The sequence below is a fragment of the Lissotriton helveticus genome, chromosome 3_2, assembly GCF_964261635.1.
Source record: "Lissotriton helveticus chromosome 3_2, aLisHel1.1, whole genome shotgun sequence".
NCBI classification, from domain to species: domain Eukaryota; kingdom Metazoa; phylum Chordata; class Amphibia; order Caudata; family Salamandridae; genus Lissotriton; species Lissotriton helveticus.
The window spans coordinates 9,456,104-9,472,445 of NC_136062.1; the positions used below are offsets into that span (position 1 = coordinate 9,456,104).

The 16,342-nt window shown below is 46.5% G+C and overlaps 1 protein-coding gene across 1 annotated transcript in view; it reads left to right on the forward strand.

Annotated features, from left to right (window-relative positions):
* HDGFL3 (HDGF like 3) overlaps nt 1–16,342 on the forward strand; it is a 264,253-nt gene that overhangs the window by 179,286 nt on the left and 68,625 nt on the right. Inside the window, exon 5 of the mRNA XM_078684735.1 lies at nt 13,860–14,003. Coding sequence (XP_078540861.1) covers nt 13,860–14,003 — 144 coding nt within the window. The remainder of the gene's footprint in view (nt 1–13,859; nt 14,004–16,342) is intronic.

Genomic DNA, 16,342 nt, shown 5'->3' on the forward strand with positions numbered 1-16,342 from the left:
AATAGGTCTTGAACCCCTTTAGGGCCGGAGATGGATTTGTTTTCCTCCTCGATCTCTAAAACTGAGTTCTTAATACAGTTTGGCACTGCAGTTAAGGGAATAGCTACAGTGTGTGATTTCAGAACTGCTGTTGCAGCCTTCATATTAGAGACCGCTGAAGGGACATTTATTTCCCCCACTGGCAGGCTATGTTCAGTCATAGGAGGGAAAACACATCTCGTATCAGCTGACTTTTGTAACAAAGCCTTCAAAATTTGGGTAACTGAATCCAAGATACAATCTGAGCTGCCAACAAATTTCCCCAAAAGAGATAGAATCGAGGCTAATAATTGTTCCAAAGCAATCATGGATTCAGAAATAGGTTTTTCGCACGCCTCCAGTGGACGGCATATACCCGATAGGTTAAGACCCAGAGACCCAGAAGCATCTAACAGATCAGACATGTCCTGACCATTTAACGAGGGGGTACTACTATACAACATAAGCCCAGAAGGAGTCGCACCCCCCGAAGGTTTAATAGGGGCCTGAGTCTCCACTTTAGCTGTATCTACATATCGACCGCAGAGTTCAGGGTCTATGGATAGTGATGACAGGTCACCACCCAACCTATCATTCTGCGGAGTATGAGGCAAAAGTGGATGATTCATGGGTTCCCCTTCAGGTCCAGGTAGATCAACCTTACTCTCTCCCTTCCCTTCAGAATGAACAAGGGAAGAGGACACCACTAGTACAGATTGTTGTACTGCGGGCTGCACAGGAATAGGCGGGGGAGACATAATAACTTGAGTATGAACCTCCTGGACCGTGGCACCGGGGGCTTTTTTCATAGACATATTAGCGTTCTTAGGGGTGGGCAAATCCCAAAGATCAAAGAGTTGGCATTGACCCTTCAATGGGGGGTTATTAACAGATTTATTTCTTGTACGAATAAGATCTTTTTGTGTGGCCGGTGTGCCTCCCACTTCCCTTCCTGAGCGCAATTTTTTAGACATCTTTTATGAAGTTTAACCCACAAAATTGTGATACAAAAGTACTTTACTTCCAGAAGAGTGATAACAAATATTAAAATAATGCTCCTAGGTAATACATATAGTCCTGGAGATGCGATGGAGACCAACCAGATGTAGAGTTCGAGGAAGTTACGGAGCAGATTCAATAGGTAAGTCTTCCTCAGACAGTCCGACGTATATCAAATAGTCAAAGAGAAACACGATTAAAATGACGCAGTCAATGAAAGTAACCGGGCCCAGCCCAGCCTACCTCGGCCACTGAGGGCCCGCCCTTTGCCCGGGCTTAGCCCGGCGTCCCGCACGCGTCCCGCTTAGCGTCCTGGGAGTGTCTTTATAGGCGGAGCAGGGGGCGGGAAGAGACTCCAGGTGCGCTCCAAAGATCCCGCGCTGCAACCTGGGTCTCGCAGTCCCGGCCCCTGTAGCAGCAGGCTTCCTCACCGTGCACACAGCGCACACAGCGGTCAAACACCCTCGCTTGAGGAAGCAGCAGGCACGGCTAACAGTCAGCCAAGAGTCAGGATCCAAATCAGGGAAAGAAGCTACGAGCGGCTCCCGCGAAGCGGGGGCCGCGAGCAGTTGTTAGAACAGGCAGCCAATCAGGGCGAAGCAGGGGCGGGAAGAGACTCCAGGTGCGCTCCAAAGATCCCGCGCTGCAACCTGGGTCTCGCAGTCCCGGCCCCTGTAGCAGCAGGCTTCCTCACCGTGCACACAGCGCACACAGCGGTCAAACACCCTCGCTTGAGGAAGCAGCAGGCACGGCTAACAGTCAGCCAAGAGTCAGGATCCAAATCAGGGAAAGAAGCTACGAGCGGCTCCCGCGAAGCGGGGGCCGCGAGCAGTTGTTAGAACAGGCAGCCAATCAGGGCGAAGCAGGGGCAGGAAGAGACTCCAGGTGCGCTCCAAAGATCCCGCGCTGCAACCTGGGTCTCGCAGTCCCGGCCCCTGTAGCAGCAGGCTTCCTCACCGTGCACACAGCGGTCAAACACCCTCGCTTGAGGAAGCAGCAGGCACGGCTAACAGTCAGCCAAGAGTCAGGATCCAAATCAGGGAAAGAAGCTACGAGCGGCTCCCGCGAAGCGGGGGCCGCGAGCAGTTGTTAGAACAGGCAGCCAATCAGGGCGAAGCAGGGGCGGGAAGAGACTCCAGGTGCGCTCCAAAGATCCCGCGCTGCAACCTGGGTCTCGCAGTCCCGGCCCCTGTAGCAGCAGGCTTCCTCACCGTGCACACAGCGCACACAGCGGTCAAACACCCTCGCTTGAGGAAGCAGCAGGCACGGCCAACAGTCAGCCAAGAGTCAGGATCCAAATCGGGGAAAGAAGCTACGAGCGGCTCCCGCGAAGCGGGGGCCGCGAGCAGTTGTTAGAACAGGCAGCCAATCAGGGCGAAGCAGGGGCGGGAAGAGACTCCAGGTGCGCTCCAAAGATCCCGCGCTGCAACCTGGGTCTCGCAGTCCCGGCCCCTGTAGCAGCAGGCTTCCTCACCGTGCACACAGCGCACACAGCGGTCAAACACCCTCGCTTGAGGAAGCAGCAGGCACGGCTAACAGTCAGCCAAGAGTCAGGATCCAAATCAGGGAAAGAAGCTACGAGCGGCACCCGCGAGGCGGGGGCCGCGAGCAGTTGTTAGAACAGGCAGCCAATCAGGGCGAAGCAGGGGCGGGAAGAGACTCCAGGTGCGCTCCAAAGATTCCGCGCTGCAACCTGGGTCTCGCAGTCCCGGCCCCTGTAGCAGCAGGCTTCCTCACCGTGCACACAGCGCACACAGCGGTCAAACACCCTCGCTTGAGGAAGCAGCAGGCACGGCTAACAGTCAGCCAAGAGTCAGGATCCAAATCAGGGAAAGAAGCTACGAGCGGCACCCGCAAAGCAGGGGCCGCGAGCAGTTGTTAGAACAGGCAGCCAATCAGGGCGAAGCAGGGGCGGGAAGAGACTCCAGGTGCGCTCCAAAGATCCCGCGCTGCAACCTGGGTCTCGCAGTCCCGGCCCCTGTAGCAGCAGGCTTCCTCACCGTGCACACAGCGCACATAGCGGTCAAACACCCTCGCTTGAGGAAGCAGCAGGCACGGCTAACAGTCAGCCAAGAGTCAGGATCCAAATCAGGGAAAGAAGCTACGAGCGGTGTGTGATTCTTGTATAAAATATATGTACTGCAATAATCAATAGACAGAAGCAGATAAAAGTGGTTAGCAATATAAGGACAGTACAAATAATTAACAATGCAAAAACTTTGGGGAATACCACACAGAAGGTGGTCATTCCCAATACTCACAATTTTACTTTTGTTTCAAATCCACCTTTAATTCTCAAGCCAAACACACAGGTTTCTTGACAGCATAATGAGCATGTCTTCCTGCTTCTGCATCCAAATATGCATATTTCTTATATATTGAAATGTTATCACTATAAGTTCCTGTTTCTGCCATAATTTCCAAATCTCAGTTTGAAAGTATCAATCTTTACCACTACCATCTCACTCTGTGAAGATGAAAAACAGCCTCATCTCGCCTTACATTCAGCTTTTCTGCTTCCACTTCTTGCACTTGTTCCTTATCCTCAATATACAGCATGCTTCAGTCTGCAATCTGTCCATAAGCTCATCCTCTCAATGAATCTTTCTTTTACTCTTTAAAAAAAAAATTATTGAGGCTTTTTTAAAATTCCATACTTACAAAATCAGGAAAGGAAATACATAGAAGGAGAACAATCACAATAGTAAAAGGGGTTACAATCAACAATTTTATCAGTTTAAAATCCGAAGTGTAGTGAGAAGGCAAAAGTGTACATAATTCATATTGTTAAATATAGCAGTTTCCAAAAAAGTGCAAATTCTAAAGATTTAAAGTGTTTTAACCATACAGATATCCACTTTAATAGCCCTTCCAACAATCATGCAATAGGACCCTCCTTTCAATAACCCGTTAGACAAGCCGCCATCCAACTGCCGGGAAATTAACCATTCTACAAGGGCCCCCCCAGATTGTCCTCCCCTTCCGCCTGGCATGCCTTCCCTTGCGCTCATAAAGCTCTGTCTCTCAGTTAAAAATTGAAAGCATCATTGCCACTATTGGAAGGAGGGGGATTGATGGTCAAGCCATGCTGAGGCGATGCAGATTCAGGATACTGCCATTGCAATGTATATTAATAGCTCCTCCCCTTAAAATTCCAAAGACCCATCCACCCTAATAGCATCATTTGGGGAGTCAATACTAGGCTAATGTTAAGAACATCTCCCAAAAATCTGGAGATCTGTGATCTGAGTGAACCTAGTCATGGGCATGTACAAACATATGAATCAAATCCGCTTCAAGAGCTCCGCAGCGAGGGCAATTTACCCCATCTTTTCTCCCCCCACTTAGCAATCTTTACGGGAGTAAAATGTAAATCAAAAATTGGTTTATAATGTTTTGCCTGTGAACCCGGGGAGCAGAGTGCAAGATGACATAGCTCCAGAGACTCATAAAAGCTAAGATCGTTAGATTCAAGTCTCTGCTTCCCTTTGCCATTGTGGTTCTCTTAAGTCATCAGACACCACAACACACACGTTAACATACAGTGAGTGTTAGAACTGGGGGTCTCCAGTTGGCAATGGTTTGCACCATTGTCCAAATAGGGACCCTTGCTTCTAGTCAGGGTAGGGGGGCTACACTCCTGAAATAACCCCTGCCTTACCCTGTGGTAGTTTGGCACGAGCAGGAAGGCTTATCTCAGAGGCAGTGTGTAAAGTATTTGTGAGCACATACAGTAATACAGTGAAAACACTACAGAGGGACACCACACAGGTTTTATAAAAATAAGTATTCTTTATATAGACTTAACACAAGACCCAAACGACAAAAATCCACAATACAGTATTAGGAAGATGACTTTTAAATGATAAAAATAGCTTAGTTCAAAGATGATAGTAAATGAAACAAGTTTCTCACAAAGTACCTTTAGATGCGTAACGCAAGATTAACAAAAGCTTTGCAGGGAGAGCAATGCGTTGGTTCCTTGCTTTGGGGGAGGTGATGTGTCTGTTCTTCAATGCTTGCGCAGAGTAGGCGATGCGTCTGTTCCTTACCAGAGAGGAGGTGATGCATCGATCTCGTAGTGCGTTCTGGTTGCAATGCGACAAGATGGCGCCTCGATGTGATGCGACGATCTGGTGCGATGCGATAAGATGCCGTCTTTAATGCGATGCGACGATGTGAAGGCGATGGTGCACGCCTGACGTCCGAGCGGTGACTCTGTAACTTCTAAGCCACGACAGACTCTGCGGCACGCTTCTCCGTTGATGCGACGGCGACCCTTGCCGTGGCGACACGCTTCTCCGGTGATGTGGTGACAAACTGCTGAGACGGAGACCCGCTTCTCCGGGGGTGCGACAGCCACCTCTGCGGCAGTAACACACTTCTCCAGTGATGCGACGGTGACAGTATAAAACTTTGATTACAGTGCTAGTGCCTTTACTGGAAAGCTTCAAAGAGATTTGGGGCTTTAAAATATGATACTCTTCCACTGGAGCAGTACCAAGTCTTGAAGATTGATGTTCTTTACAATGGGTGCCTACCAAGAGTAAATACCATGGCCTTAACATCGCAAATATAGTAGAGGGTTATATCGAACAAACTAGCTGTCTCTGAACCCCCAAACTGTAGAAGACCTGAGACGCTGGCAAGCTTTATACATCTCATGGATGGATAGAATACGTGTGCAAGATGAATATACACTTGCTGTAACTCTTCTAGTCATGTCTGCTGTCCACTCCGAAACATGAGCTACTTAGCCTTCAGGGAAAATGGTCAAATCTATTTGGTTTGCATCATATCGGCCTATCTCGCTCCTCAACGTGGAGGCCAAGGTGTTGGCCAAAGCCTTGGCAACAAGATTACTCATGGTGCTGCCTGACTTGGTGCATGTAGACCAGTCGGGGTTCATGCTGCGCAGGAGCACTAGACCTAACTTGCGTCGACTATATGAGGTTCTGTACATGACAGAGGGGGAAGATGACACTCAAACGGCATTGATGGCACTGGACGCCTCAATGGCCTTCAATAGCATCGAATGGCCCTATTTGTTCAGGGTCTTACAACTTATGGGCTTCGGACCAGTGTTTTGCAGTTGAGTGTGCCTCCTATACGAACAGCCAGTTGCTAGATTGAGGGTGAACGGAGCGACGTCTCGGGCATTCCCCCTGCGCAGAGGCACCAAGCCGGGTTGTCCGCTGTCCCCTCTCCTTTTTGCTCCGGCCCTAGAGCCGTTGGCCCACTGGTTTCGAAGGGACAGGTCTTTCTGGAGTCTGTTGATCACGGACGAGTGGGATAGAGCGTATATCACTATACGCTGATGATATAGTCCTATATATGGCCAGGCCATACCAATCGATGGCACAGGCGCTCCATCTTTTTGAACTTTTTGGCAGCTACTCCGGCTATACGATTAATTGGACCAAGTCGTTGATCTACCCCCTCTCTGGCCCCCCCGAGGGTCCCTTTGCGATGTCCGGCTTCGACAGTTCCCGAGGGGTTTAAATACCTGGGGGTGTATGTTACTAGGGACAGGGCGGTGTTCTTTAATAGGAATCTGGAGCCCCACCTGGCGCGACTGGTATCGGACGTTACCCATTGGCGTACTTTGCCTCTAACCCTAATGGGGCGCGCAGCGCTTTTTAAGATGCTGGCACTGCCACGCCTTCTTTATATCCTGCAAATCACTCCCTACCCGATCCCCGTTGGGGTGTTTAGACGCATTGCCTCATCACTGCGGACGCTGCTCTGGGATGGGGGAACCCAAGAATAGCGATGCGAAAGCTCACAAAGGGGGTGTACGACGGGGGGGCTGGCCCTTCCGGACGTGCAACTGTACTACTGGGCCTCACAGTTGCAGGTGGTTAATGATTGGGTCTTCGAGCTTGGAGCCTGCCAACAGGGTAGATAGGCATATAATGCCGGGGTGCAGTTGCGAGCCCCTCTTGTACACGCGGAAGCGACACAGTGTCCTCCCGTCACACACAGGAGTGGTGCTGCAGTGTTGGAGGGAAGCTAACAAATTCTTGGGTTGGGCGGGTACCCTAACGGGCAGGACGCCACCCTGGTTTGGAGATCAGCTAGCAGAAGTGTCCAGATTAACTGGCTTCAAGGGCTGGAGGCTCATCGGGATTGACTACCTGGGCGATGTGTGGAAGGGGACTGCTCCCAGACCCTTTGACTATCTCCAAAAAGAATACCATATGCACAACTCCCAACATTATCAGTATCGGCACCTAACTCATGCCCTGCGAACACACATGCACATGGACTCCTCGCTCCCAGAATACTCTCCTCTAGAAGACAGACTCCTTCTTGACCCAATCCCGGAGAAACCCACATCTACCATCTACTGCAAGCTCATTAACAATATGCCTGACCCCCTGATGACCTTGAGGGAGAGATGGGAGGGCGACATCGGAAGCCTTGAGGACGAGGATTGGCAGGATGCCCTGCAAAGTCCCCGCGAAATAGCAATTAGGGTCAGGTTCCGCCTGGTACAATTGAAAATCCTGCACCAGGTTTATATCCTGTGTACCCACTTGTTCTCCTGGGGGAGGTGCCTGTCTCCTTTGTGTGCGAGGGGCTGTCAGGAGGAGGGGACCTTTTTCCACATACTGTGGGGCTGCCCGTACATAGTGCCCTTCTGGTTGAAAGTAGCTCAAACAATGGCTTCAGTTGTGGGATCGCCGGTACCGGTGGAACCGAGGTGGCTATTACTAATGATCAAGGGGGCCACAGACTGGTCCAGATATAACGAGCTTTGGTTAGCAACAGCTGCGCGGGTGGCGAAACGAAACATAGCCAGTGACTGGGGGCGCGGGCGCCACCTCAGTGGGATCAGTGGATACGGGACCTGGACTGTTGTCAGAGGGCAGAGGAGACTATCTATAAGTCCAGGGGTTGCGTACAGAAATGGAAGAAAGTGTGGGGCCCTTGGCGCAGATACCGGGATGTGCGGGCGACAGTGGGATACTGTGGATTGTATTAATTGCCCATTCCACTATCAGTGTGTCCTTTTGAGTAAATGTACTGATGTTTTTCTATATATCTTCTGAACACTGCTGTGTTTTGTATGAGACCTTGAGCACATTTAATAAAAATAATTTTTTTTTAAAATCTATTTGGTTTGGTGGCAGGGTGCGGGTGAGGAGCAGAATCTTATGGGCCCAGAAGGAAGGGAAGTCTGGTTTATCCAGGCATACCGAAGTACTATCAGGCAACACACCTTCAAGTGGACTGTGAGGGAATTGGAGAAGCTGTAGGTATTCATGGACTGGGCAGAAGTGGGGAGCTCACTACAGGTCATGGCTTGGTTGAAAAGGAGTCATCAAAAATGTGTATATTGTTAACCTGGTAAGAAGACAAACAACCAAAGACTGGCGCCACTGGGGCCAACCTGTTCCCGACTGTTAAGACTTAATCAGTGCGACACAGATCGTGGGTTGCATGAGTTCCGATTCACAGAGTACAGAAGACCTTTCCTGGCAGCTATGGCTGGACTGTTCCTATTGGAGCAGGGTCAAGACTAATTTGCAAATGACTGGGTCCAAACTGAGGTGGTATGGTGGGCAAACGAACAATGGGTTGGAATGCTACCCAAGCGATTGCCAGTGATTTGACAAATTGCAAGCATTCCTTCCATCGCCTTTAGTATGTTTGATTTCAGGCCCTAAGTGGCAAGCGTCAGAACCCCTTTCAGAGGGCCACAGGGCAAGCATGGGTTACTGAGCCCAACCGTGGGGGTTGAGGCCTTTTACTCTTGTTGCCCTAGAATCCGGCTTACTATGAACTCTGAATAACTCAGCCAAGTACCCCTTCTGCACATGACTCTTAGGGTATGCAGGATCGAGCAGTCCAAGGCTCTCTTGGCGGGTAGGTGTGGTTACAGGATAGTGAATATAGGCTTACAACTCAAAATGATGCAGCAGCAGCAATAAATCATTAATCAGCCAAATACTCTAAAAGATACATATTTTATTATCCACTGTTTACCAGAACAAAGGAAAAATACGACAATCACACCTTCCACCCTCTTGACGTCAGAGTTCTTGTGTTTCTTTCGTGATTCCCTGACCCACTGTCTCCTCGCATTACCGATCTTGGTAATTCCCCATTCAAAATTGGTAACATCCTGGTATGCTGTACTAGCAGCCCAAGTCTCAAGGGTCCACTTTGACACCAATTGAAAGTTAATAGTGTTACAGAGTTTCTGCACTAACTTAGCAGCAGGTTTCCTCTGCGGCAAATAAGTCCAAATCCAGTCTTACCTGCACTGGCAGGCGTGAAGTATCTGGAGTTCATGAGTGCCCCCCATCAGCAGCTGAGTTCAAGCAGGTCAGTCGTACGCGGCCCAAGCAGCTACACTCATCAGGTGCAGATTCTCTCTCTCACTGTTCTGCTCCCCAAGTGACCGGATGTTCTCTGTGACTTCATCTGTGGTGTAAGTGTCTGCTTCCTCTCCCGGTGGGGGTTGGTTGTGACAATCCTGTCTTAGGTCCCTCGTCTGGGCAACGGTTTGCAGGTACTCCCACCTTGTCCTCACTTCTTCGGTAGGAGGTGGTGGATCAGGTCACAGTTCTTGATGCTCCCGGTGACCCCTCTTGTATACAGGGTCACCATATTTCAAAGTGCACTGACTCCTGCATGACAGGCATGGTGAAATCCTTTGCGACAACCCATCCTGGCATACAGAGTCGCTGCCCGCTACTGCATAGGGCTGTGGCCCTTACGGCACAGCAGTCTTCTTCACGGCGGCCCCTACTGGCATACAGAGTAGCCGACTCATCACTATGCAGGGCTCCAGCCCTATCAGCACAGCACAGCACAATTCACAGCGACCCTCTCCTGCCAAACAAGGGTCACCGACTCTGTGCTGTACACGGGCAATAACCATATCAGTGCAGCAGCCGTTTCCTCACACCTCCCACAAGGAGTCCACTCGACAGTGCTCAGCACTGGACCTTGCTCCCTCCAAGGCTCTCCTCCTCCTCCTCCTCTCAGGACACACTCATCTTGGCAAGCAGGCAAGCCCTGGTGCTCCAGGGCAGGTGGTCTTGGAATCCCTGGATGACATGCCCTCACCCAGCAGGGAGACTACCAAGCCTTTGCTCCCAGTCCTGGTTACAGGCAGGAATCTTGCAGAGCTTCCCCATCTCACACAACCCATCCGGCTGCTTGTCAGAGGACCATTTTTGGGGGTCTCAAACTCCCCTTTTTATTGTCCATTTCGAAACATCAAATATGATTAGGCTTTCCTGTTTTCAGTTTCTAGTTTTAGTAAATTCTGGTGTTTTTTTTTCAGTGTTTTCAATATCTTAAAAAACAGTTGTTATGAGTGGTTACACCTTTTCGCGCCACTAAAAACAACAGAAAAAGTGTTTTTTCTGTGTTTATGGAACGTTTTGCTTTTGTCATTGCTTGGTATATAGACAGTGTGCGTATAGTGTATATGAGGTCCAAAGAGATTTTTGCAAATTAATCTTTTTGTAGTACACCATACAATACTTCTTAAGTGAGTCTTTGGGTCATGTGCGCTCACTCTTTCCTTTCCATTTAAACTTCTGTGAAAAGGCCCTCTCAGCATTCATAGCCCCTTGGGCTGAGAACCATCAGCTAAGGGACAGAGTTGGGATGACTCTTTCCATGATGCCACATAAAGCACAAAATGATAAATATTTGCGTTTTAGTTCCTGTGTGTAAGAAAACAGTGCACCAGAATGGACTAAAAAGTCGATAGCATCCCACATTAACTCTGAAGATTGTAAAGATGCTTTCAGCATACCATCTAACAAGTGGCAAGGATCTCCTACAGGGAATCACTTCAGCTCGGGTATCAATTTTGACTGGTCATCACACAACTTTTTTATATCTGTAGCTGAATCACTGCAAATACAAACAATATCCCTCCAATCTTTGTTGAGCTTGGAAATAACCTTTTTTGCAGAGCATAACAAGTGACACTGCGTTCCATGTTTTCCAAAAGTCTGGTGTCATGTTTTCACCACTATCCCAGATGTTTGGTGATATATATATACTTGTCACTATACCTTGCATTGAATGTTTAAAGCCTGAGGTGTTGGCAATTCACCTACTATCAATACTGACCCACTAGAAACTATGGTCTGATGTATTAAGGGTTTTTACCCATTATCTGTGGGTAAATGTGATGACACATATTAGGAAAGATTTTTAGGAAACCAGCCATTTTACCTATCAGTGAAAGAATCAAATGCAGACAAAATATGAAATATGAGTTTGATGTGTCCTGATTCTCTACAGTTTTTAAAATAATTAACCTAAAACATGAAACTAAACCCTACATCTTTAGACCAAAGGCCACAAATCTGAAAAAAGTGAAAGGAAGAAGAAACAATATTTTAGTGGCATTCCTAAAGAAAACTCAAGCAGAATAATGTTAGCCAGTCTTTCTTACTGCTTGCTTGTATAACAAAGTTACATTGTATTGACCCCTTCAGGAAGAAAAAAATTACTCTTTCACTCTCTTTTTCCTTTCTTTGAATGGCATTAAATTTGTGGTTGTGCAGGTGTTTTTTCAGTGTTTATATGTTTTCAGCGGTGAGGGCTATTTTTCTTTCAGTGGGGTTTTATCAGTTATTATAGGTTTAAACCTAAAACCCCACAGCCTAAATATGATATAGGGTCTGAGCCTTTGAAGTTTTATGGTGGGGTTCTTCTTCTTTTGAAGTGACCTCTGCTCTCTTTTCCTCTTGAAAAACAGTATGTCACAGCAGGAGAGTCTCCAAAGCTAATAACCCATAACACAGGTCATGGGAATAACTAACGTTCACAACTGGATGTCTGCCATAGTGATATGTGCATCAAAACGTTAGCCCAGTGCCCCCAGTCCTAATCTCTATAATTCTCTTATCAGCCCCATCTCCTTCCTGAGATGCTCCCAGGTCCCTTCCTTGTGACCTCTCACTAAATCAAAAAACACCCTTTGAAGTGTACAACAGAAACCTGGCTCTCCCTTCTCCAGTGTGTCCCACCCAGCTTACAGGAAGGCAGCAATGCACAAATCTGTCTGGGGGAGTTCTATACCTCCTGTCTGTGTTTCACAATGCAGGCCAGGGTCTCCCAACTGGAACCTAGGACCTTCCTTGTATTGTACCATCTACAGGCACACATACACCCAGTGCATGTATACAACCAAGCAAACAGCATGTGCATTCAACATGCACACACTGCATCCTTCATTGTTTTGTACCACTCAAAGGTACACATAAACCCAACACATGCATTTATCCTGCACACACTGCACAGCACTGCATCCTTCCGGCACTGTACTACTCATAGCCACACATAAATTCAGCGAATGCATTTAACCTGCGCCAACTAAGCAGTACTGCATCCTTCCTGTATATCCCCTTCCAAGGCACACATACACCCAGTACAGATACACCACTGCTGTGCCGTGAAGCACTTCTCACCAAAATGATATAGGCAAAGGGTGAGTTAAGCACTCCGCAACGAAATTTTAGAAATGAGTGGGACAGGAGGCCTCACTCCAGCAACACAGGTTAAAAAGGACCCGTTCACTTCTACTGATTACTACACTGTATGCTGCCACCACTGCGTTCATGATGCTTAACTCCTAGTTAAGGCAGCGGCCTTCCAGCACTGAGGGTAGTGCTTTGGGTGGCCCTGCCGTTCCAAACAATTGCAATTCCAGAGACCGACCTATGTCCTCGTGAACACGCAGAATCCATGTTTGCCTATGACAACAAAAATCAGTGTTAAGATCCAGACATCAGTACAGTTGGGCACTCAGGGCAGGGGTGCACGACCATTATCACGCTGAGGACTTTTCCGTCACAACAGCAAGGATATGCCCAGAGGTTGACACTGTGCCACTAGACCCAAGCTACACCCAACTGAAGAGCCTCAATCAATGTGAAACAGATCTTAGGTTGCTTGCGTACTGCCTCAGAGTGGACTTAGCCTGGCAGTAAGGGCTGTGCTGTTCCTATTGAAGCAGGGTCAAGACTGATTTAGATATAGCTGGGTCCAAACTGATATAGCAGACTGTGCAAAATAACGATGTACTGGAATGCTATCTTGAGCGATTTCCAGTAGTTAGATAAATTGCAAGCATTCCTCCCATCACCTTTTGTGTATATTCTCTACCATTAACTGTCAGACCTAAAAAGTGGCGAAAGTGAGAAAGCAGTTGATAGGGGAAATGTTTCCTTCTATTTGAGCTTTGTTGTTCTATAGCCCTGGTATTGAATGTGTCTGCATTTCATTACAATTTACCAATTTACGCATGACCTGTTATTTGTTAGCTGAAGGTGGCATATCATTTAGTCAGCAAACAAAATAATGTCATGGATGCCTTTCATTGTCAAATAATAATTTTATTGGTAGTCAATGTTGAGTGGCACAAAGACGTTTTGCATTGATTTAAAGTTTCTAGGCATTGCAGTCCCCAAGAACTGAAACGTTGCATATTATTAGTGTCTGCTTTTCTCAGTATCAGATTTACATTCTTGGTGCAGTTTCCAAATCATTTTGCTGGCACTCTACATTATATAAAAATGTATAATTGCAGACAAATGTATCTGATACAATTTGAAGAAATCTTTTGCTGGCGTATCACAGGATAAACATATTGATAAACGTAGATGAAAGTATGAAATAATACTATCAAACTGGAAGTCTTAAATGTGAGATGGTAACCTTTTACTTTTTACAGTGCCAACTTTAAGTATCATGGCCAAAGAAGCCAGCCTAAAACTTTTTTTTCAGAGTTCCAATATTCTCTGTAATTAATTTTGAGTCATTAAGTTCAGAGATTGATTTCTTTTCCCTTTACTCTCTAGAAATCATCCAAACAGTTGCGGAAAAGTGCAGGCGGCGAGGGTGAAAAAGATAGCAAGGATGTAGAAAACAAGAGCGGCACAGACTTTGGAGTTGCAAGCAGCGATGCAAAAAAAACGCAAGAGTCACAGAAAACGAATGCAGCGGTATATGTGTTTATATATGTATATATTTGAATCAATCACTCAATTGCAATGTTTATCCAAGAAACTGAGGGTCCGATTTACAGTTTGGCCGACATGTTATCGCATCACAAACGTGACTGACATCCTGCCTGACCTATTTAATTCCAAGAAACTTGTTTGTGACGGGATAACAGTCCTTCAAACTTTAAAGCATTGTATATTAATTAAAATATGCTTACAGATTGTTATGAACAGTATTATAATTGCAAGGTGTGAGTGATTTTTTTAGGTCGAGCATTTGAGACCTCTTGTATATACTTTAGTATATACTTATTATATACTTATATGTGTACGTACTTTGTGGGCTCTGGAGATCCTCCCTACGACTTGTCTGCTTCCGCTTAGGGACTTTTTTTCTATTCAACTGCCTCTATTTAACTGTCTTGATAGAAAACGACCAGCAGAGGTCAGTAAAATACCAGAATTGCTTTCTGCTGAGGGACTTTCTTTTCAAAAAAATTCTGGCAATTGCCTCTATTTCACTTTCTTGATAGAAAACGACCAGCCGAGGTCAGTAAAATACCAGAATCACTTTAGCATTCTCTAGATTCTAGTCCACAGAAGTTGTCTTCCACAAGCACCTGTAGACAATATTTTTTTCCAAATCTTGTATTTTCAGTGACATGACCACCAAAAAGCCCTGATTTTATAATTAAAAAAGAGCTTTGGACTACACCATTTCCAGCTGAATATTTCTCTCCATGTGTTCCCATACCTGGCGCAGTTATGTGCTTACTTTCCCTCCATGTTAGAGAACAGTATATGTTTCAGCACCAGGCTAATGTGCTGCATAGCTAAATACATAGAAGGTCTCAAAGGCGAGACTGATTGCATTGCAAATGCTTGTTCTACTTGGAAACCACGATTGAAAAAACAAAGATTTAAATCTTTTGGAAAGAGGCGGGGCTGGTGGGACATATGCTGCCAGCGTAGACCTCGCCACGTGATCAGTGCATCAGCTCCCAAAAACACATAGGAAGAGATATAGGAGCTTGCTGGCAATAGCAGCCACCTGGAAACACGCTCAATTATTTGGAGCAACACATTTTCCATTTCATTTCTGCCACCAGCTTCAGAGTATAAATTAAGTTTTGCACACTATATGCTTATGGCCTACATTAGTGTTATTTGACTCAAAATGGTGGGAGGTAGAAGCGCAAATAGGGCTCACTCAACTTCCAATTAGAATGTTATATAAATAAAAGAAGAGTGAACCACACTAATCCTAGGACCAAACTCCCGCAAATGTCTCAGAAACCATCAACCACTTATCATGACCAGGGATGTATATTATCTCCACTGAAGTCATGTGGTCAGCGTCATCACCAGGTCTCTCACCTGGTTACTCGATTCTCGAGGTGAGTAATGCCTCCACCTGGAGGGAGATTGTCTGTGTGAGGATAATGGTGGGATCTGTGCAAAGGGAATACATTTACCTCCTATACCTGTGTGAGTGATTTTGGAAGGAAGGGGTATGAGTTTAGCAGTTGAACCCTCAGAGCAGACACTGTGCTCAAAAAAACCTTAACAGTGAACCCAAGACTATTGTCTAAGTTGGCACTGCAAATGGTGAACAACTGATTGAGCAGTGACACCCTTTTGTGGCCACACCCACTGAAATCTAGAAAAGAAATCACCCACAACCTACATATAGTTAGATTGCTTGACAGTGAGCCAACATGCTTGAGGTACACAACACCAAAGGGTTTATCAGATGTTGTAAGGAGAGAAATCGCTGGCTGTACAGCAATAGAATGTTTCATTTGTTGAAATATGTTACATTGTTGTACATATTGTTTAGCATTCTTTGGTAAATATGGCCACCAGACCTCTGCTATAGCATTGCTACTGTTGCAATAATGCCTGCATGAGCAGATGCTAATCCTTCCTGAGTTGCCCTAATCAATTATAACCTAACGTTCTTATTACATATTTGCCTATCCTAATCCCAGGTATACAAACCATAGGAACTTTGTCTTTTGTGAGAATAAATGTAAATATTTAGGAGAGAAAACATCAGGGGGCGTTAGGCTATATTAATATTTAGAAAGGAATACATCAGGAAGCTTTGCCCCTTTTAAAGTTCTCTGTTTCACCACCACTAGACATGCATTAATCTTCAATTGTGATTGAGTCACAGTAGCAACCTTACAGGTTTGCATCACTGTTTGTTTATAATCAATAAAATAAAGTATAAGCACCTGATAAATACATAGCTGAACGTTCAGCACGGCAATCGCTCAGTCAACTGAGCCATCAATATAAGCCTTCCAACATGTCAGTACTAGATGTATACGCTC